Raw genomic sequence first — 22,639 nt, forward strand, 5'->3', positions numbered from 1 at the left:
AAAAGCTTTCTAAAATGGAGTTAGGATTATCGATATGCTCAATAACTTAGTGGTGAGAAAAGTTTCATTATAGTATTGTAGATTTTTATGTGTGGTTTTGAAACTCATTATGCTAAAACCAAATTATAAAACATAACTTAAAATTAGAGAAGTATGTGCTTTTTTTCTCTAGTATTCTTGCTTATGTCTTAAGTCATAGCACTCACACAACTTGCTATCAGGAACTGGTCTTATCCAAAAAAATCAGACTGCTTCAGTATATCTGTTAGAGGGACATCCTAAGTTAATGATATACTGGTTGTGAAATATTGTCTAACTTTCTGTTTGGATTATATATGCAGTGGATATCTTCACATTAACACAAATACCACAAATTGCTATTCAAGCCAGGCACACAGTCTTCAAAGTCATGTACCTTTCGTAGCTTAAAAAATATATATCATGCCAATTGTTCTTCATGGTCTGTGTCTGATCATTTTATATTATGGTCGTAACTGATGGAAGATCATCTAAAACATAAAGACGGTAGTATCTTTCAAAGACAGTAATTTATAAAACTAGGAAGTATGTCTCCTCTCCCACCTGCAAAATTCCCTTGCCCCATACCGAAACCAACTAATTGGTTCAGTGCAAACAAAGTAATCTTTCTGGTAAGAAGATTTGAATGAAAACAACTCACCCTTCACTAAGGTGGTGGTCATGGTGACTCATTAAAGGAAGAAGTCCAAAAGTTTTTGGGTACACCTAACTGCTGCCAGGCTAGTGGAAGAAATCTGCCTTTCCGTTTGTGTAGGACAAGATTTGCTCAAGTGCTTTCTCTACTGTTAAAAGATTTTCCTTTGTGTATAATATGGATGATTTAGAAGAAGCTGTGTCAGCACTGATTTATACATTGACAGCTAAGGATAATAAGATATGGGCAAACATACAGCTCACCCTTTTACAGATTAACCTGCAGACTGCATTAGGCAAATTTGATGGCATTAAAAGATTTTTCCAATTTGTCTGGAAACAATTTCTCTTTTGTATTGTGTCAAGGGTAACATTTCATGCCATTGTACTAATTTAAATAGCTTTGATAAATTGTTCAAGAGGTTAGAGAATTGTGCTGTATATATTTTACCTCTTTAAAATAAAAAGGCTATTAACTTAATTGTTAAATTAAACTCATTAGTAAAAATTGAAGGAGCCTGAGAAAGTAGGCTTAAATATTCCAACACTGCAGCACTAGTGCTGTAACATTGCACCAAAATGATTAAAGATCATATTCAGGAAATGATAGTTTGCATTTAGCTTTCAGTACACAGAAACACAGACATTGTTACAGTTATGACAATATTTTATTCCTGTGTAGTAGTAATTCAGATGAAAAATATGCGTGAAACTAGAAGAACTTTATAGAAGTTGGTACATTACATTCAACAGTGGGTGTGATGATTTATGAATAAAGTAAAACATTATCATAGATTCAGAAGAATCACAGAAAATGCTTTAGTAAAAGCCTCATTAGCCCTGCTAGCTAATATATAATTGAAGACAGAAGGGCAGAGTTCATTTGTATATTGTTCATTTTCTTAGTATTGTTCACACACATTTACTCATCTATATTATCTGACACTGACAAGTTACCAGCTTGGAGAAGATCTTCTGGTTGTTTAAAGTGAGGTTGTATCATCTTTGCTTTGCAAGTCGTGCCCTGAAATGCGTAAGACGTGCGGCAGTATTTATAGGAAAAGCTTTTATCGGCAGAGAAACTGGGATTTTGTATTTGCATGGTTGTTGATTTCAGCAGACTTTTTTAATTGGGCAGTATGTACTGTATCAATGTTTTGAATTTAAAAGGTAATAATATTCTTCAGAGAAATGAATGTAAATTTTTCATAACTTAAAGATTAATAATGTATAGGATGGATTGCTGAGTTTTATGTCCAGAATTCAAGTGCTCTGTTACAACATCCTATCTGCATACAATTGCAGAGAGCACAAAGTACGTAGAAAACCACATACTGAAGGTTACAGCAGAAATACTAGTTTCATTTGGAGCGGAATTAAAGGAGATAAGTAACCAAGTATGTAAATACCTTGGACACTATTATTTCTACATACAGAAATATTCTAGAAGGTAATTATTCTAAATCCCCCCCCCTCACACCCCCACACCTCCCAGCCGATCCAGGTGGGCACGCGCGCAGAGACCCCTAAAAGTGGTGTCTCTCGCTGGTCCCTGCCGCGGCGGGTGGAATTAACATGCAGCTGGGCTGCTCTGATAAATGGATTCTGTTAGGTCACCGAGGGGATGCGTGTGACATTAAGTGATTTACCGTCCTTTACCTTAATGAAATTGTTTCAGCAAGATGACGCTGAGAGCTTTTAATGGATAGCTTTTCTTGATGTAATGAAATTGCATTCCTTTGGCATTTAATATAAGGTGCAGTTATTATTTACTGGAGCTTTCCCAGCGCTGCTGTTTTGCGCAGACAGTTCAGAACAAAAAGGGATTTCTGTGGCAGCATCCAGGCCAGCATGCTGTGTGACAGTCTCAAGCGTACGAGCGTGTTTGCGAGAGCGTTTCAGTGAGCGTGGCCTAGCTCTGCCGGCCCTTCAGGAGGCTTTCTTTGCACCTAACGCTGCCAGTGCTCGTCTCCCTTACAAATACCTTCCTAATCTGTTTAACAGGCAACTGGATTACAACCAGATCAGCTGTATTGAAGATGGGGCGTTCAGGGCTCTGCGCGACCTCGAAGTGCTGTAAGTATTCCTTGTATCTCTTACTTGTAGCAAGAGCTCAGTATCTGGGGAGTACTAATGTAAAAGCTTATCTGCGAGCTGCAGCCTGGTGTCAGGATGGTCTAGTGAAAAGATGTCTTAAAATAATCCACTGCGATGTGCTATAAAATGGTAAAAAGATGTGGAGAGGCAGAGATATTCCTTTACTCTGCAAGACAGCTATTAAACACAATTTAAAAAAAATAAATTAAAAAAAAGCAGATGGCAGATACTGTAAGAAAAGAATATATTTCCTTTTAAAATGGCGGGGCCAGTATTAATCAATCCAATTAATTTTGTAAATTATCCATCACTGTTGAAGTGCTGAACATTTTGAGGATTGCCTTTGTTGTATACTCTGACATCAATATGATCTTTCAGACTCTGTTTAAGGAACAATATACTATATTTATTTGGCTATCTGGATGTTTTCAGAGGCACTTTTCTATCAAACACTTCTGTTACGTGTTAAGATGTTTAGTACGTCCATGGTTTTTTTTTAACATTTTGAATTTTATGTGTATAAATATATATATGTGTGTAGAAAAATATCTTTTTTATGTCACTAAAGGTTAGTATTGCAATACTCTTTTGCATACTTTTTCTCACTGTCTCAAAGTGGCCGTCAGTGAGGTTAAAGGTAACAAAATTATCATCAGTGACCCCTGACCTGAAAATAGTTACTGTAATGAGCAAAGTGCCTCAGTTCCCAAAGAATCTGAGGCACAGGACACATTCCTGAAATATTTGCTCTGTCAGTCAAAATGTCAATTTTTTTCTGGGCTTTCTACATTAAGAGAAATGAAAGACTGTGTATCAGTGACTTACTTCATCTTAGTTTGAATCACACTTGGTAAATCACAACTTGACGGGGGTGAGGGAGGGGTTTTTTGTTCTAGTTTTGGGGTTTTTTTTTTAAGATTCTGAAGTAAAGAAGCTTCTCTGGCAATAGATAGTGTCTATATGTCCAAGAAACTAAAGAATATGTGAGCTGCTGGTGGTAAAGTTTTTTATTATTAAGCAATAGTTGGTCTTACTTATGAGTGAGTGAATCTGACAGCTAATTTTTTTTTTTTTTTTTACTTTGTAATCATAGAATAACAAGCCTATTGTTAACTTTCTGGTATAAAGCCATGTAAAATGTACTGTAGGTTCAATATTACATCTAATTGTGAAGTTGATGAATTGTTGGTTGTCTGTCAGTAAACCTGACGTTCTGTGAGATTTTTATCTTTGGAACTCATATATATGACAGAATAACTTTTCCTGTGATGGCTTAATCTGCTTATTAAGTTTTTTTAATACAAGCCTTTCTTTACAAGTGAAAGTGTTAAATGTATATTTAAAAAAAGAAATCGAATATTTTCTGCATGTTTTAATGCTTGCAATTTTTAGTGTTTTAAAAAGTTCATCCCTGCCAGTTGAAGTCAGTGGTAAAATTTTCACATCGATTTCAATGAATGCAAAAAAGGAAAAAAACTGTTAAAATAATAGTCTGCTGAAAAAGTAGGTAGTTAGACTTTTGTGAATGAATATACATAGAATATTAGCATTGTTCAAATATACAACTAAATGTTCGCTATCTTGAATTATGTTATGTGATAAGCAATGATGTAAAGATTAAGTTTTTAAAAAATTGAGATAGATATTTCAAACAGTACTGAAGATTTTGTATCTAATTCAGCTTCCTTTCCAATATGACTTAAAGAATGAAAGATATGTAGGTCAGACCATACTGTATATGCACTGAGTAGCAAATAAGACTACAGATTTTGTTTTCATTTGGAGTTAATTATTCTATCTAAGCACAGAATGTGTACATTACTTCAAACTACAAGTATGTGATAAAGCTTTTAAATAGGTTGTAATCCTGTTTAGTGACAGTTTGAAATGTTTACCAAAGTAACAGGTCATATATTGGTTAAATAATTGCAGAATCTTAGAGGCTGTTAGTGTTAAAGATACAAAATCAACCTGAAATCTGGACAATTCTGAAAGACGAAAGCAATTATAGGTATAATCCTTCCTGTGAATTTCTGTGAAATTTTATTTTTCCTTTTTCTCTCTCTCTTTTTTTTTTAAGAGAAAGTCTGCTATACTGGGGAAACAGACTATGGGATAGTCTGTCATATTAAAAAAATTAAAGTATCTAAGAAATGAAAAAAATGTCTTTCAGTCATCACGCTCTTTGCAATAGTATGTAAAACTTAGGTAAAAGTATTGAGCCAACTTTTTTTTAATTACTTCTCTGTAATGAAATCAACATTTTCATCATTAGATAGAAATAATTATGAAAATTATTTAATTCCTTATGTATCCCTTACATCTACTCCTGTTACTTTTCTGTACCCTTGCAAAAATAAATAGCTTATGTATACAAAATAGCAGGGCAAACATCAAACATCTGAAATTGAAAATTAAAACATTTGTAGATACACCTTCTTTACACAGCTAACTGCTATGGAAATACGTACTAATTTCCATTCCCTTCATTGAAAAGATATGATTTTAAAACCTTGTAAGAAGTTATACAGGAAGAACTATGGCAGCTGTCATTTACCATGTGGACATTGTAAGAAAATCCTTCCAAGATTTACTGATTGTCATTTATTCATTAAGATGCCTTTTGCGGATATAGCCATTTGCCCATTTTTTGTTGTTTCATTTTTGTTCTGTTTTGAAAAAGGGCATGATTCTCCCTTTTTCTTCTTCTTTTGATTATTCTCCTCTTTGTTTATGTAGCCCTAAAGAGCACACAGGGGAGATCCCTTATGCACAGTGAAGAAAACATTTAGGGCCTGGAATGAGTAAGCACACAACGGTAAAATGCAGCACATTGCACCAGTAATCAATTGCTTGGTTAATGTGGAGGTGTATAGCCTGATCCTGTTTGAGGTGCTGTGAATTTACCTTTCTGTGTTTCAGGATAAGAGAGTACTTAAAAATTTATTCAAAATGAGCACAAATTACACTTTCTAGTTTAAAAAAGAAAAAAAGAAAAAGTAAAACACTTGGTCAGTGGGAATTATTATTTATTAGTGCTGTAGTTATGTGTTTAAAATCCCAGAGCACATTCTCCATTCTGCTCAAATGAGTACTCTCTAAGTTAAAACTGTAAATTCTATCACTTGTTTCCTTGTTCTGGAGTCAAGCTTGTTTGCATTTTATTTGCAGCCTAAAGACAATATTTAACTGCAGGATGTTCATAAAGTTTCATTATCTACAAACTACAGTTAGCGAGTATGACGGGTCTGTGCTAGCCAACAACTGGCTAAGATTTGTTCCTAGTTCCTATCTCAAGTTCCAGGCACCTTGTCTAAAATTTAAATTATTAGTTTGCTAAAGTATTAAAAGTCCTGACTCCTTCCATTGTATAGCAGAAACTCCCCTATTGTTCATGTAGCTCTGGATCATCTGTAGCAATTCTGTTTCATATAAAACCTAGTTGCAGCCCAGGGTTAATCTTTTCCTAAAATTCTTGAAAAAACAAGCAGATCTTGTACTTCTATCCTCTGTCGAAAAATACAGACTCTCAGAAGCTAGAAAGAGAAACCAGAGTCCTAGCTCCAAGAACTCTCTTTTTTTCATCAGGATGACAAGCTTAGCTTGAATGCCATAGATGTTCTCAGCATTAGTGGAAGCTCTGTTTGAGTGAATCATAGGTTACTGGGACCTCAGATTACTTAGGATTATTAACGGAATGGTCAAACCATAGTGTTTTACCAGGTATTGAACAGGGAGGAAAAGTATATCTAAAAGCATGGTTTTTTTCTGATACCCAACCCTAAAAACAGTACACCATGATCTTCATTAGCTATGCCTTTTTTAAAAGTGTAGTAAACGTGACGTAACTGTAACATGTTAATATGCTTCTTCTTGATTTTGCAGCACTCTCAACAATAACAACATCACTCGACTGTCCGTGGCAAGTTTCAACCATATGCCCAAACTCAGAACATTGTAAGTAGTCCCACTGAAACTGGCTGCCATTTTTATCAGTCCAGTATATCATTTTTACCTCTATCAAGTTTTGTCAGTGATCTATAAATACGTATACAGGCAAAGAAAGCATAAGCTCAATTAAAAAAATATTGAGGTATCATGACGTTGACGAGTGGGAAGTCTGTGTGTGCATGTATGGCAGCTAATTCTGAAAGGTAAAGCTAACAAGTGACCCCAAAGCTGATACTTGGGGCTCAGGAGATTAAGAGGCAGTTGCATCCTTTTCCATCAGCTTTTTTAGGATGTGGGATGAGTAAGTCTATGAAAATGGTTTCATGGCCTTTTCCCAACTGGGTTTTCCATAGTGCTGTATTCAGTCACAGAAAAGCTTCACCTTCTAACAAAAAAGATGAGGGCAGGGGGGATTCTCTTTTATATGTTACAGCTGTATAGAGAAAGAAATTGATGTTTTTTGAAAGTAAAAAATTTGTTTTACTTTGAGCTATTGAATAGGTCACATTTCATTTAGGAACGTGGAAGAATCTTTGATTGGCTGTCAGATTTGATAAATGGGAAATCTTTATGCTTTTATTACTGTACTGCTAGCAGACCTAATTAAACTAAACTGGCTCTCCAACATTCTTTGTAACATAAAATTATAGCATCATCCGGTAGTGCTATTATAATTAAAGTTGTGTCAGCATTTACAATAAGGTCCCCATTTTTAGAGGTTATGACTTTCACAGAAGAACACTTCAGGCTTCTAAAACAAAACACAGTGAAAAGAGTGTGTATGCAAGTGATAGAGTTTGGGGTTATTTCTTTTGTATGTTTATACTGAACTAAGAATAGATTTATATTGTGTTGAGTGGCAAAACCAGAATATATCAAGGTTTAGTCCTGAGACTTTCTTTCAAACAGATTTTCCAGTGACGTGGGAATAAAAAATGAATGGGATGTTTCTGTCAGAGTTCAAGAGTAGCTCTCACTGTTAAAGAACTACTTTTACAAGGAGCCTGTCCATTTTCTTTTACCCATGTTGGGTTGCACAACTGTTTTGAAATCAGTAGGGCTATTCACTTGAGTTAACGTACCATTCATAACTGAAGAAACTTTGCGCAGGTGAGTAGTTCTGTTGATTTCATAACAGAATTGTAACTATTCTTGCCTGGACAAATACAAGAGTACTTAAATAGTGCTGACCATGGGCTTTTGGTGGCCTCGGTTATATTTTGAGAATAGAATTTCATTCCATTCTTTTGGGCCTGAGTCTTGAAAACATGAATGTCTGTACCTCTTTCAAACCTTCAAATACAGTGTATATTCTGAACCACAAATTACAGTGAATAAAATTAGCAACATTTACACTTTTTTGGTGGGATATTTCATCTTTTGAAAATTTAATTTAGAAACCAAAGAAAATGGACACACAGAGTCCTAGATTATAGCTGTAACATCCCATTTGCAGTCAGAATATGCTTGTATAACCGTATTGATTTCAGCAGCATTAGTTCTGATTTGCAATGGTGTTCTTGCCTACAGCTGGCTACAGATTGTACTGAACTAGTGTGCTGTATTGTGAGCTATATTTGCAAAGCACCCAGCCAAGAATTAGTACAGGAAAATACATTGCCTTTAATTTCTAGTCATTTATGGGGGGAAAAAGAAGTGAGTGAGCTAAAATCTTTTCTTTGTGTTGGTTTCGTGTTGGTTTCATGTTGCTTTACAGTTTGGTGGTTTTTTTAATGGATTAATTAGACCCCTTGTCTAAATTCTGATTTTCTTGCACTTTCTTTCCAGTTATTTAGTTAGGATTGAGCACATCAGCTAAAAAGGACCAAAATGACGTTACTCTGTTATGGATGATTCTGAGTAAGGATTTGATTTATAGCTGTGGACATCCTTTTCTGTAGTTTGAGAAAATGTAAGAGCCAGAGAAAAGTAAGAGCTAGAGAAAAGTAATTTACCTAATTTAGTGAATACATTTGTCTGATATTTTATCAATGGCAAAGTGCTTTTTGCCACTTGGCAAGGAGCCATGCTCTTGTGTCGGACTCTGCCAACAGAGAGGTGACTTGCCTAATTCCATCACTTGCTGCCATTTGGTCTTTTAATTTCAGGCATTGCTTAGAACGTAGGTCCCTAGGAGCCAAAAGCAGCTAATCCCCCTTTCTGTGATTAAACAAAAAGAGAGGAAATCAGAAAAGGGATGTGAAAGAAGGTGTTTTATATTGAGTTGTTACTCTGTCTTGTTCAGCAGAAAATGAATATGACCTGTTAAAAGGATTTTGCAGGCTGTTTCTATAGAGACTAATAATGGCCAGACTTACAGATATATCTAATTGGAAACCAAATCTTGTATTAACTCTTTTTTCTGACAGTATATTATCACTATAGGGCAATTTACTTGAGACGTTTTTGTCTTAATCACTATTTGTACAGATCTGGACTGAGGAGTCCCACAGCAGCTTTCAAGCTCTTGTATATTTACTTCTTTCTTTTAGACAAGAGAAAAGAAACTACAGATAGGTTACTTTATTAGGAAGCCTTCTTTTTTCTTCCAATTAATTAGACCACAAATAAAAAGTAATTTTGCTGCTTGTATGGTTCTATTTATTAGCATTTAACTCCCAGACTTTCAATGAAAGATGTGAAAAATTGATTCCTCATTAACAATTTCTATTAATAAATCAGCATAGTTGCTTGCTGAAGCGGGGGCTGGGCAAATTGGCTGCTTTTCTGTTTGTTCTTCCTCATTTAAAGGTATTGACATGTTTCTTTCCATGCAGTCGTCTTCACTCCAACAACCTCTACTGTGATTGCCACCTGGCCTGGCTGTCCGACTGGCTGCGGCAGCGGCCACGGGTCGGCCTCTACACGCAGTGCATGGGGCCGTCCCACCTCCGGGGACACAACGTAGCCGAGGTCCAAAAACGGGAGTTTGTCTGCAGCGGTAAGGGAAACAGATTCACTCACCAAGTACTGTTTTAAAACACACCTACCGACAGCTCAGTGGTGATTGCTAGTGCTGCATGTTGACTTTTGCTAGCTTTTGCATAATCCAAGCATTAATGTTTATTAAAAAAATAAACTAATCATTTTTATCGCTATTTGTATCTTGCGTGGGGGTGCTTCTGTCCTTACAAATTTTATGTAAATGCTGTGTTCACATAGATTATATATCCTTATTATTATAAAAGTGTAATTATGGGGGGGAGATGTGGAAAATGAAATAAAAGGTGCACTAACTGAGAACGTAAGGCCTTTAGTAATAAAGAATTATTCTTTTTTAACTTTACAGGTTGTTGCTTTTTCTTGTTATTTTCTGCAGTTTAAATAATATTCTGAATCCCTAAGTAACTTTCTGAATGTTATTGGTATGCTTTAGTGCATCAGGTTATTTTCTGATGTGAAATAATGAAATGACTAACAGTTCGTTACTAATCACATTTTCTCTATTCAATTTTTTTTCCTTTATTCATATCTTCTAGATGAGGAAGAAGGCAAGTTTATCTTTCTTATTTAAATATTTTTAGACTCAGATTGAAAATTTTCTGTAAACTTTGTCTACTGTTTCAAGTTTCCTCAAAAACATTAAAAACCAGCTGGAATATAGCTGTCTGTCTTTTCAGTGATTCAGCAGGGTTGTTTCTACTGGTTGATTTTCTGCAGACTCCCAGAAGCCTATTGCCAAATATGCCAAAATTTGCACAGATCTATGCTTTTAAAAGAGTTGCATGGAGAGCACAATGTTTTGCCCTTATTAAACAGTCTCTGACATCAAAGTGTAAGGCACTGCCATCTTCACATGGCAAACGCTAACAGTATTCTTACCATTAATTCTGCCTTTATGTACACTTAAAAGGGCTCCTAACAAGATCACTTCATGTATCTTATTTGTAAATGGTATGGCTGCAGAGCCCAAGTGTCAAGAACAGTTTTATAACTTGGTCCTTATAATGCTGATTTTGAGGAAGGGGAATAACCATGTTTTCTCCCTGGATCACTGTATTTTTGTTTAGTAAAGGCAGGTGAAATATTTCCTGCCTATTAGTATAAAAAGAGTAGTATGTGTTATTAGTTTTGGCAGCTGTTTGTACTTTTGTGACACATACATAAATGTGAAATCAGATTATTGTATTGTAAACTACTATCTCAAAAGACTAACCTTTTCAGTAATTTAAAACTTGAGCAGTTGTTATTTGAAGTTGTAAGCAGGAACAGCACTGGCTGCAACTTACATTATCAATGTACCCTTCCTATGTTAATGTATGACATTAAATATAGTGAGAGAGATCTTAGATTAAGTTGTGTTTTCATAGTCAAGAGGTGTTGGTTCCCTGAGAATTTCAAAACAGTCTCTAGCTTTTTTTACCTTAATAAAAAAGAAGGAAAAAGAGGGCTTCATGCCTTTCTCATCCCTTTGTGCCTTTGTGTATCATTACAAAACAGCAATTCTGTATCATTAAATCGATACAAGAATGAGTACATTAATATATTATAAAATGTGCAATCTGTCTATTTGCAGGAAAATATAATAAGTTGTTTACTTTCTAAAACATACCTAAATATGAAGGGATTATGTTTAAATGCAATTATGCAATGCTGAGTTTAACATATAGCACAAGAACTTGGAGGGTGGCGGGGAAGTCACGTAACTTAGCCACCTGAGTTAGTAAGAATGGTAGGTTGTGGGAGAAAGAAGTCTGCTGAGCTAACAGAAAGTGAGAGTATGAGCTGTGAAGTCAAAGCTTTTATTTATTTTTGTGTGACTGAATGAAAACATCATAACTCCAAAATTGTCTGTAAGCGATATATAACTGAAGGACTATACTCAAATAAGTATTTGCAGAACAGAACATAACTAGCAGGACACCTTCAGTTTTTGTAGCAAAGTTCATTCATTTCTGTTGACATGCATTTTTAATACTACACAAAATTCTGAAAACTAAATAAATCAGTAATTAGTTTTTAGAACGACAGAATAAATAAAATATACCTGAAAAATGGATCACACTTAGTCTTCTTTAACAAGATAATTTTGAATGCACGTTGCTGAAGAAGTTGAAAAATGATGTGATGTTAGCACAGTAGTTGAGCATTTGTCTTTCATCTCTCAGTATTGTATCAACGTGTTGCTGTTAACTGGGTATTTAAATTAATGCAATTCGAAAGCATTGACAGGCTACAATGGTTTTTTTAGAAGTTCTGCCTTAAATTTTTCAAGGAATTGTAAAGTGTGATGTTTTACTGTTGAGGTAAACTGGACTACTGTTTGACAGTATTGTGCAATTTTAGGAGAAACCCTTTTCCTTTGCAGGTCACCAATCCTTCATGGCTCCGTCCTGCAGTGTCTTGCATTGCCCTACTGCATGCACCTGTAGTAACAACATTGTGGACTGTCGTGGGAAAGGCCTTACTGAGATCCCAACGAACCTTCCAGAAACCATTACTGAAATGTGCGTAACCTGACTTTTTTTCAATGAACTTGCAGAAAACAACTTTTTCCTATGCATTCATTTTTGTTATTTGTCTAAATTCATGCATTATATAGGGTAGGAATTTTGGAATACACATTCAAATTCAGATATAAAAGGAATATGCAGGTATATGAAAAATATGAAATTTATGTTCTGAGTTAGTTTTGTATGTACTACTCACAATCCATAGTTAAAACTGCGTTCTGAGTTGGTTTTAAAAGAGTTCGGGAATACTTGCTTTTCTGCAAGTGAGTGGCTTTTCACTGCAGGCTATAAACCCCGTTGCCCTCAGGGTTGCTTGCTGTGCTGATTTTGCCTGGGATAGAGTTAATTTTCTTCATAGTAGCTGGTATGGGGCTATGTTTTGGATTTGTGCTGAAAACAGTGTTGATAATACAGAGATGTTTTAGATATTGCTGAGCAGTGCTTACACAGAGTCAAGGCCTTTTCTGCTTCTCTCACCACCCCACCAGCGAGGAGGCTGGGGGTGCACAAGAAGCTGGGAGGGGACACAGCCGGGACAGCTGACCCCAGCTGACCAAAGGATATCCCGTACCATATGATGTCATGCTCAGCAATAAAAGCTGGGTGAAGAAGAAGGAAGGGGTGGACATTCAGAGTGATAGCATTTGTCTTCCCAAGTAACTGTTATGCATGATGGAGCCCTGCTTTCCTGCAGATGGCTGAACACCTGCCTGCCGATGGGAAGTGGTGAATGAATTCCTTGTTTTGCTTTGCTTGCACACACAGCTTTTGCTTTACCTATTAAACTGTCTTTATCTCAACCCATGAGTTTTCTCACTTTTACCCTTCTGATTCTCTCCCCCATCCCATTATGGGGGGAGTGAGCGAGTGGCTGTGTGGGGCTGAGCTGCCTACTGGGGTTAAACCATGACACTCGCCCTCAGTCACTTTCTTCATCAGACTCCCTATTAGAGAAGGGAGCATGAAAGATCAGCAACCTATACCACCCATAATAAGTATTCTGCTAAAGCGGTATCCTCAGAGGGTAATCTGAGAAGGCAAAAGTAAGGTGGTTGAATGGGATCTGTGGTATAGTTGTTATGCTAATACCGTGTACCTGTGGATAGAATAGCATGCATGCTGATAAGGTTGCGTGACATGTCATATACAGCAGAAACATTTACAAAAAGTACAACCATGTCCTGACCGTAGAGCAGAGTTGTAGCAAAGGTGCTATAGGGCCTGCAGGCTTCAAGAGCAATGTGGCTGAGAGGTTGTGTGGGCACACAAGGAAAGTTACTGCTGTGTTGTCTTCTGTGCAGGGGAGGAACAAGAACAAAAGCAAAAGGTGACCTTGCTGACAAGACAGGCAGGGACTCAGCAACATGAGCATCTTTCTACACTGGGGATGGTGGAGGCAGTGTTTTAGAAGGGAAGCTGGGAGTTCCCTTTAGGGAAATAGTGAGAAAGTAGCTGTGCCAACAACCTGATAAGGAGGGTCTGGCTAGAAGTAAATGAGTTGGAGAGAGTATTCAGAATAAAAAGCTTGTGAGCACCTTGATGATATAAGATGATGTTAAGAATTTCGGATAAGGGACATGAGGGGAAGAGATGCCTGATGTGAAAGGGAAGAGATCTCCTGAACATACGTCCTGTTGTACATAAGATCTTCTTGAAAGTTTAAAAACAGGCCTCCACAATGAGAGTTTAAAAGATAAAGTAGAATTTAACAATTTTAAGGCAATCTCATGGCTTGTTGATATCTGACCTGTGTTTTTGAACTTCACAGAATTGGAACTACTGTGGTTTCTTCTTAGGATGTGAATAATAATCACGCCTGTCAGTTCATTATTACTGCTTTTAAGACTGACCTGGCTGACCCTACCTGACCCAATTCAGTCATTCAGCTACATAACACAAACACTTCCACCTTTCACCCCCTCAGAAGAATCCCTCTGCTTGCAAATAAAGTGACTACTCCAGAAAATCCATGCACAGTGCCTGGGAAGGCGGCACAGACTGTTTTCATTATTTAATGAGTTGTATACTGGCTTTTTTACTTGCATATGTGCATCTGTGTGCATAGAGAAGGAAGAAGAATATTGCAAGAAAGAAGTAGGGAGTATGTCTCAAACATTCCCCTCTGTATTTCTGCTGCTAACCACTGGAGCTAACCACTGAATGGTTATTACACACACTGGACAACTGACTTTTGCATCACTATCTTCTAGACCTACATAGTTTAGTGGGGATACATGCTGTTACCATCTATACTTCCTTGAGAAATTCAGTACTAGAGATTGCAAGGGTGTTCCTGAATCTTTATTTTAAGGGTCATCACTCCCAAAGGAATGCTAGGATGTGGGAGTTACTAGTTGACTCGGAATCCACTGTTAAAAGAAATAAGCATAAGGTAAAAGCAAATGGGAATTTATAGAATGGAAAGGTGCTTTCCACTAATCTGTTCACTATACTTTCTGTGTAAGAAATGCTGTTGAGTTTTAAGTATGGACTGGTATGATCTTCAGCAGTTTATTGGCCTGGAGAGTAAAAGCAACCATGTAACAACACCTCCAGCATTTGGCTAAGCATTTAACAGATTGCAAAGGGAGGCTCAATGTTTCCTGCTAGGCTAGGCAGTGTTCAAATCCCAGAGTGAGGCCTTTTCACATTCTGAGATCCATAATCCATTAATATAGATAAATATGTATGTGCGTGCTCATATAAATATGTACAGTATATATATTGTGCTATAGTGTATATAGTTTAGAGTGATACAGTGTGAACTATCTGTTATCTCTCTGTATTGTATCTAGTTTGTAAGTGCTGGCTAAATAAAATGCAGATCACAGTATTTTGCACACTTAAATAACACCATTCATGCTGTAAGACATGTGAACATAGATTTATTCAAAAGCTGGTGCAAGAAGAGAGAGAACATTAGAAAGCCAAACTTTAGGAATTATTTTATATTAAACAGATACATACCAGTCAATGCCAGTGTGACGAGAAAACTGAACTTCAGTGATTGACTTAGATTTTGAGTAAAGCAGACAGAAGGATTGAGATATGATTTGAGCCAGTGGTAGGCTGCACTTACCATACAGTGAGAACAAAACTTTCCAGTTGAGTGGAAGAAATAAGGAGAGAAACGTACAGGAAAAGAAAGAAATAAAATAAGGCACATGAAGAGCTCTGAAACTGAGGGATAAACTGAGTGGAAGAATTAGAGGACCTTGTGAGTATTTGATGAGAATCACATGATCTTTGCTGCTTCCTTGTCAACAGGTTGAAGAGGAGTTGAAATTTTTGACAAATAAGTATATTTTAATGGTTGTATGGGGAAAGCTTTACACTATACTGGTTGCTTTAATGTGAGGAAAATAATTAGTGATAGTTCTTTTATGATTGTCATAGGTGGCAGGTATATTTACCATCTTAGCATCAAAGAGAATGAGAGAGAGAAAGAGGTTGGAGAATGAGTGGTTTATGGAGTAAAAAAGGTTTTACCAATAATGAAGTGAGGGAAGTCTACGAGACTGGATCAAACCAGCACTTCACCCTGGCCAGTGGCCCACATCAGTTGTCCCTGAAGAATGTTTTGGAAACAGCAATATACAACTTCAGAAGTAAAACACCAATAGGACAAATATTTTCCTTGCTCCCAATGTGTGTTGGGGTTCTTTCTCTGAAAGTTGAAAATTTGCATAGCTTTCAGGAAAAAAAGGTTTTCTTTGAAACATCCAATCTGCTTTAAACCCTACTATGTTCTTAATCTTCACTTTTTTTAAGCTAATAAATTGGGGGGGGGGGGGCTGTGCACTCAAAATCTTTCCGTTTAAAATATAATCTTTTAAAATTTCATTAATTTTCCTTTGTCTTTGTAGAGGGATGGAAAATGCATTCAGGTTCATAATTTGTCCTGCCATCTTCTATTTTGCATGCCACCCTCATTCATTGTCGCTAAACTAACTGTTCCAAGTCTGTTCAACCTTTTTGGATGCCAAAACCTTCCATTTCTTAATTAATCTCCTTTTTCTCTGAACTCTTTGTTTTCTGAATTTTTTTGACCTGCAATGACCAGAGTTGAATACAATATTCCCGATGATAGTGAACCATCACTTTATATTAATGGAATTTTAGTTTTCTTTCATTTGCCTTTTGCAACCTCATACTCGCTTGCTTGAACAGCCAGTACATATTGCACCATGTTTTCCATGGAACAGTCCATGAAGAGTCCTAGGCCTTTTTTCTTAGCTCTTACAGTTTTGTCAGGAACCAGAAGTTAGTAGATGTAATCCTATTATTCCATCCACAGACATTTCTGAACATTGAATCCAGTTGTATGTTAGTTTTTAAAGCTGCTCTGTGAAAGACGTCAGTCCTCTGTGCTTTTAACTAACTTCAACATACAGAAAGATTGTGACATTCCTATATTGTTATCATACAATAAAAAGTGTTTTAAAGATTCATTGTTAAAGAAGTACTTTCCAACTGTTGCTTATAGCAACTGCTTGAGATTAGATTAGAAAGAATGCTTGTATCCCATAAAATAATCTGGGTTTTCACTTATTCCTTATGTGATAATGTTGTCAGTATGTCAAAAGGGTAGCTGACAGTAAACATTTGAAGAGATGAGACCATGCTGTCATGGTAGCGTTCAGAATGCTGAGGAGCTGCTGAACACAAGTCAGAAGGGTATAGTAAGCACTGTATTTCCACCACCATTATACAGTTCCCACATACATGGCTTTATTCTCTTAATCACCATTTTAAGCACATGCTTTGGCAGGAGCTCCCCAGTTCTCAGGGAGAAAGGGAAAGAGAAATGAGCTGGTTCCCTGTTGTTTTCTGAAGGATGTACAGGCTTTAACAGCCAAATTGTTATTAATTCACTGACCTTTATAATACCACCATCACCAGATTCTTGCACACACTGCAAGAAAATTGGCATTATACTTCTGTTTTACATGTGCCAGATGTTGTCCAGTCTTTTCAGTAGTTGTTCATATTTGTCAGTCTTTTTCTGCATTTTCAGCTGAACATTTTCATCTGATTTTCTAAACATACTTCATTGACAGGAACATTTCAAAAATCCATAATACTTTCAAATTCCCTTACTCTGGACAAGTTTCTCTGCCCTACAATGTTGTCACCTGTTTGTAGACTGTATTTGCAGAATTCAGTGCTGAGTACTACCAGCTTGTCATGTTATGCTCCAGCCAGCTTCATGGTCCACAAACACCCCTGGTGCTTACATCTTTCCTGCCTTTTCTCTTTGCTTTATTGTATGTCACGTGAATAACCTTTTCGTGTGAGGCTGACACTAAACTTTGTCAGCCCTCCTTTACAGAGTTGCTTAAAATTTGACAAAGTATTTTTGTGAGGTTTCATGTTTTCCATCCATTTCTGCCTCTTATTTCTTTGTTCTTATGTGTATAGCAGGTTACTCATAATAGCAATATAATCCATATTTAGTTTTCTAAGGTCCATAATACCGTTATTTTTTTTCTTGAGGTTCTTGTGAAGTTTGCCTTCAACACACACTCATGGTTTTGTGATGTTTTGTCATGTTCTCTATACATTTCTTCCACCCTTTCTCTCAACAGGAAGCCTGACCTCATTCAACTCCTCAGTACCCTATGAAGCACTGATTTCTTCCTCTTTGCCCAACACAGACTTCCTTTAGATAAAATGTTGTCTGATCTGTTTCTGCGTGAAAATACTTTGTATTTGTTACATTGTCAGTCCATCTGGGACAATGCTGCATAAAATCTAAGTTGTGTTAATAATGTTGTTATTCTCTGTCCTTCTGGTGTATATAATTAAACTGCAGGTTTAAAGTGTACATTCCATTTGGAAAATTTTATGCTTTTTTTTTTTCCCCCGGGGGGTGATAAATTAACCTGTATCTAAATAATGTGCTAAAAACCCCTTTAAGTGGAATATTGAATTTCTTAAGTATTAAACATTGGCAGTTTCAATTGGGTAAAATTTTGCATTTTGAAGCTCTGAGTTAGCTGTTCTGGGAAGAGTAAAAGAAAAGGCTTTCTGTTTAGAGTCTAATACTGATGTCATGACTTTGCATTGCCTTGGTAGTTCTGCTGGACAACTGTTTTGGGATGACATTTTAAGACAGTAGGAGCTGTCTGCTCTGTAGCAGAGCTGGCAAAGAGACTACGTGCTTGCCCTGCACTGCAGCCTCTCTGCCTCTGAGTTTGGTGTTATAGCCTAAACCACTGAGGAAAATGAGTTTGCATTGGAAGGTTAAGTGGTTGAGGAACGAGCAGGCGTTCTGTGATGGTGGGAGCAGGAGGAGGCAGAGCCAGTTGCCGAAATGCTGTTTCATTCCAGTGCATTTGGATTTACCAGCAAGCATCAGGGTGTTGCTGAGAGGGTTTTGTCGTAAGGCTCTGTCTGACTTCTCAATTGGTACAGAAGTCAATTGGCTAAAACTAACAATTCCCATTGCGTGAAGTCAATTAGCAGGCAATGCATTGTCTGCCAAGTGCCTCTTGGGAAGATGCCTTCAGTAACAGGACTGCTTATCTCCAAGTAGCTGCCAGTGAAAAAGGAAGGAGAATAAAGCCTGTGGTGGTCCTCTCTTTTTCCCTTCTGGTGTGATAAAGCTCAGAGCAAAGTTAAGTATTCAGCATCTCAGTAAATGTAATTCTTAATCTTTATTGACTTAGTACAATTGTATCTACCCTTTCTGCAAAATTAATTCTCCTCTTTATTATCTAAATAAACTCACACACAGCTAAATAAGAATACCTAAGTTTTTCTTTTCAGGGTCTATCTGATCAATGTGATATTATTTGAGAAAGAAATACTTCATATTCCATATATATTTTAAAAACCAAAATAATTGGTTTAGCACCAAGACTCCCCCAGTTTTAGTGCACCTACTAATTCTGCAGGAAGCACAGAATTAAAAAGCTGCTGTTGTGGTTTAACCCCAGCTGGCAACTAAGCACCACACAGCCGCTCGCTCACTCCCCCCATCCAGTGGGATGGGAGAGAGAATTGAAGAAAAAAAATAAACTCATGGGTTGAGATAAAGACGGTTTAATAGGACAGAAAGGAAGAAAAATAATAATAGTGTTAATAATAATAATAAAATGACAATAATAATATTAAAAGAATTAGAATATACAAAACAAGTGATGCACAATGCAACTGCTCACCACTCACTGATCGATACCCAGTTAGTTCCCGAGCAGTGATCCACCCCTCCCAGCCAACTCCCCCCAGTTTATATACTGGGCATGACATCATATGGTATGGAATATTCCTTTGGCCAGTTTGGGTCAGCTGTCCTGGCTGTGTCCCCTCCCAACTTCTTGTGCCCCTCCAGCCTTCTTGCTGGCTGGGCATGAGAAGCTGAAAAATCCTTGACTTAGGATAAACACAACTTAGCAACAACTAAAAACATCAGTGTGTTATCAACATTATTCTCATACTAAATCCAAAACATAACACTATACCAGCTACTAGGAAGAAAATTAACTCTATCCCAGCTGAAACCAGGACAGGTGCACAGATGCACCTTTGCCTCTGGGCCAAATGAAAAGATTTCATACCATGAGTGACCTGCAGGAAACATTTTGGGAACTTTAAAAAATTTCCCATAGCCCTATTATTTTAATGTCTGTATTGTAAATGTTGTGAGGCAAAATACGTTGCCCATAAATGTTACGTATTAATAGTCTTCAAACTTTTGTTATTTAATGTGACTTTAGCCTTTTTCCATTGACTTAAGTAAAGCATGCTACATTATTCATTCATTAGAAACATCATAATTTGAGTTGGTTTAGATTTGTTGTTTAAACCTCTCCCCTTTTCCAGAAATTTTATGGGATAGTCTTTCATTGGCATGTTCGGTCTATTGAGCTTAACCAGCTCCAGTGGTCTAGTGCACCTAGTGCTTTCCTCCTTTGTCATACAGCTCATACATTAAAGGCATTAAAGGTCATTCTTAAGGTTTAAAACTATTACTTTAATTGGTTTTAGAAAGTATAGCCTTTCTAATGGTGATAGCATTTATCAGCCTCTATGCAGGCATTCCTTCCACATTTTAGTTTTTCAGCACTGTTAATCTCTTTTCACTTGGTTGCATTTTAGAATTCACCTTCTGCATGAAAATTCTTTGAATGATCGGCAGAAATAACTCTAGTTCCCTTCGAATAGGGACTTTTTGGCACATGTTCAAACAGACTATCAGAAACCTTACAAATAGCAACCCAGCAGCAATTCTATTAAATGTACTGGTACCTTCTCTCAGAATGGTGTGACAGGCTCTTAGTTCAAAAGAAGAGGCCAAAAAGCCATTAATGAGCTAGACTACCTCGTGAAAATGCTGCTCTTACATTCTTCTGATTTTCTCTTCTCTTCTGTGACTTGAACTACCAGTCAAAGTGGTTCTAAAACCTCTTTCCTTACTGTAGTATTATGAATAAAAGAAAATAAATACAATTGCAATAAGTGTTTCTAAGGATGGGTGTGGGGGGAATTACCTGCTCTGATGACCACAGCTTTGTATAAATGATTATTTAAGCAAATAAGCATGGAATTAAACTGATTTTTTTTCTTCATTTTTGTTTATATTAAAACCATTTAAGTAATCAAAGGAAGGCCTTAATTAAATTTGCTTCTTTTTTAGAAGGATAGCAGTCACTACAATAGTGTTTGGGGGAGGAGGAAGGTTTGCTGGAGGGGAGGGTGGCTGGAGGGTTGCCACTGTTAACTAAGCAACAGTTGTATAAATAATTTTAGTCTTTGTAAGGAGCAGAAAAGACCCTAAACCACATAATATATGAAATTAAAAAAACATATAGGAGTCAGGAATTTTAACAGTTCACCTTCATAATCCAGTGTAGTGAAAAGTCACTGACTTTCCAATTACTATGGCCTTCAAGATAAAGTTGTTCTTTCTTGTGAATGAAGCTTTCTAATATTGGAATGCAAAAATCAGAAGCTGTACAGTTGTTTCATGATAACTTTATTTACATTTCCCATGAGTTTCCTAATTTGTCCCCTCAGTCTTTTCTCATCTTACCTTCCTGATTTCTACTATTTTTCTTCATGTTTTCATCTTCCGCCATCTCATTCTCCCTTATACTTTGTTTTCATAAGTCTGTTGATTAATGATTGTGTATTATGCCAAGCACTCAACTACATCTTTGTGAGCCGTGTGATATTAAGCAGGATTAAAAGCTCCTGAGATTGCTTCTCACAGTAACACTCAAATTACATTAAAGGAGAAGGGGGAAAAAAAGAAAGGAAAAGGAGAGAAAGGGGAAAAAGAAGAAGGAAAAGAGGGGAAAGGAAATGAGATCTGACAAAACTGAACTTGACTTGGTTAAGATGGACTTAACCAAGATAAAGCTATGAGTGACCTGATCCCACTGCAGACACTGGGGAAGTGCTTTGCGTAAATGCAGAATTTTATTTGAGAAATGGGAGCTCTACGTATGTATCTTTTCCAAGCTAAGCTTGGCATGTGTATAGTTTCACCATTTCTGTTGTCTTTTAAAATTCATCCTTAGCTAAAAGTCAAAAGTACAGCCTTAAATAAATAGCTATTGAACAGAGAGACTCTTACATTGAGATGCAAAGATGCTTCTAAGGATGACCCTTTACAGAGAAAAGTCACTTGGGAAGGGTTTAGGCACATTTATTAAAGACAGTTCAAAAGCTCACATAGCAGGAAAACTCTGAAACGTCAGAGATAAGGCAGCTTTCTCTATTTTTAGCAGCTCAAAGTGTGATTCAGCTATCTACAGTAGCCTGACAGAAATGAGAGCAAACCCTGCATCTTTGTAGCTTGAAAGGAATGGGTCCGAATGCTGAGGGGAGGATGCAATAAGTTTCAAGACATTAAACTGATGATTGTTTTCCAGTGTCTGCATTTGGTTCTGCTTTCTAGTTTAAAACAAAACGTTGGTCTTTTTAGGACTCATACAGAATGTTAGCTCACAAATATCATTTACCTCTTAAACAGTTAAGCTGTCAGCCAGAAGTCTTGCACATCCAGTGAAGTTCTAGAAAGGTTTTGCCAAATTGGTTTCTATATATACATATGTATACATAGTCATTGGTCTTGTTTCATTATGTATTGCTAAGATTTTTAGTAGGTTGCAAGAATCCTCTCTAACCGTATCTATCTTTTCCCAGAAAATATGTGTTAACCTTCCAATGCTACCCTGAATAGATAGATCTCTTCGGTCTCACTATAAAATGTTTCACAGCCATTTAGTTATTCTTATGGCTCTTTTTGAAACTCTTCTGATTTATCAAAATCTTTTCTCAATTCCTGAACTAATGAATCTATACAATACTGCCAGTGTATGCAGGTGTCAAGTGAAATGATGATGTCTACTTATGGATAAAAAAAATACAATAACTATTATAGTATCCAGTTGCTTATGAATACTGATACATACTTTGGTCAGTAGGAAGCCACAAAAATGTGCCAGTTTTTGAAT

At 36.7% G+C, this 22,639-nt stretch overlaps 1 protein-coding gene across 3 annotated transcripts in view; it reads left to right on the forward strand.

The window, feature by feature from the left end:
• SLIT2 (slit guidance ligand 2) overlaps positions 1–22,639 on the forward strand; it is a 270,443-nt gene that overhangs the window by 164,221 nt on the left and 83,583 nt on the right. For 2 of the 3 annotated variants that reach the window (XM_050895399.1, XM_050895398.1), the window contains exons 6-9: positions 2,677–2,748; positions 6,655–6,726; positions 9,498–9,661; positions 12,029–12,167. In XM_050895399.1, coding sequence (XP_050751356.1) covers positions 2,677–2,748; positions 6,655–6,726; positions 9,498–9,661; positions 12,029–12,167 — 447 coding nt within the window. Of the gene's footprint in view, positions 1–2,676; positions 2,749–6,654; positions 6,727–9,497; positions 9,662–10,199; positions 10,212–12,028; positions 12,168–22,639 lie in introns of all 3 variants that reach the window. The other variant, XM_050895400.1, reaches the window with a different exon arrangement.

Source organism: Gymnogyps californianus, chromosome 4, assembly GCF_018139145.2.
Source record: "Gymnogyps californianus isolate 813 chromosome 4, ASM1813914v2, whole genome shotgun sequence".
Taxonomy (NCBI): Eukaryota; Metazoa; Chordata; class Aves; order Accipitriformes; family Cathartidae; genus Gymnogyps; species Gymnogyps californianus.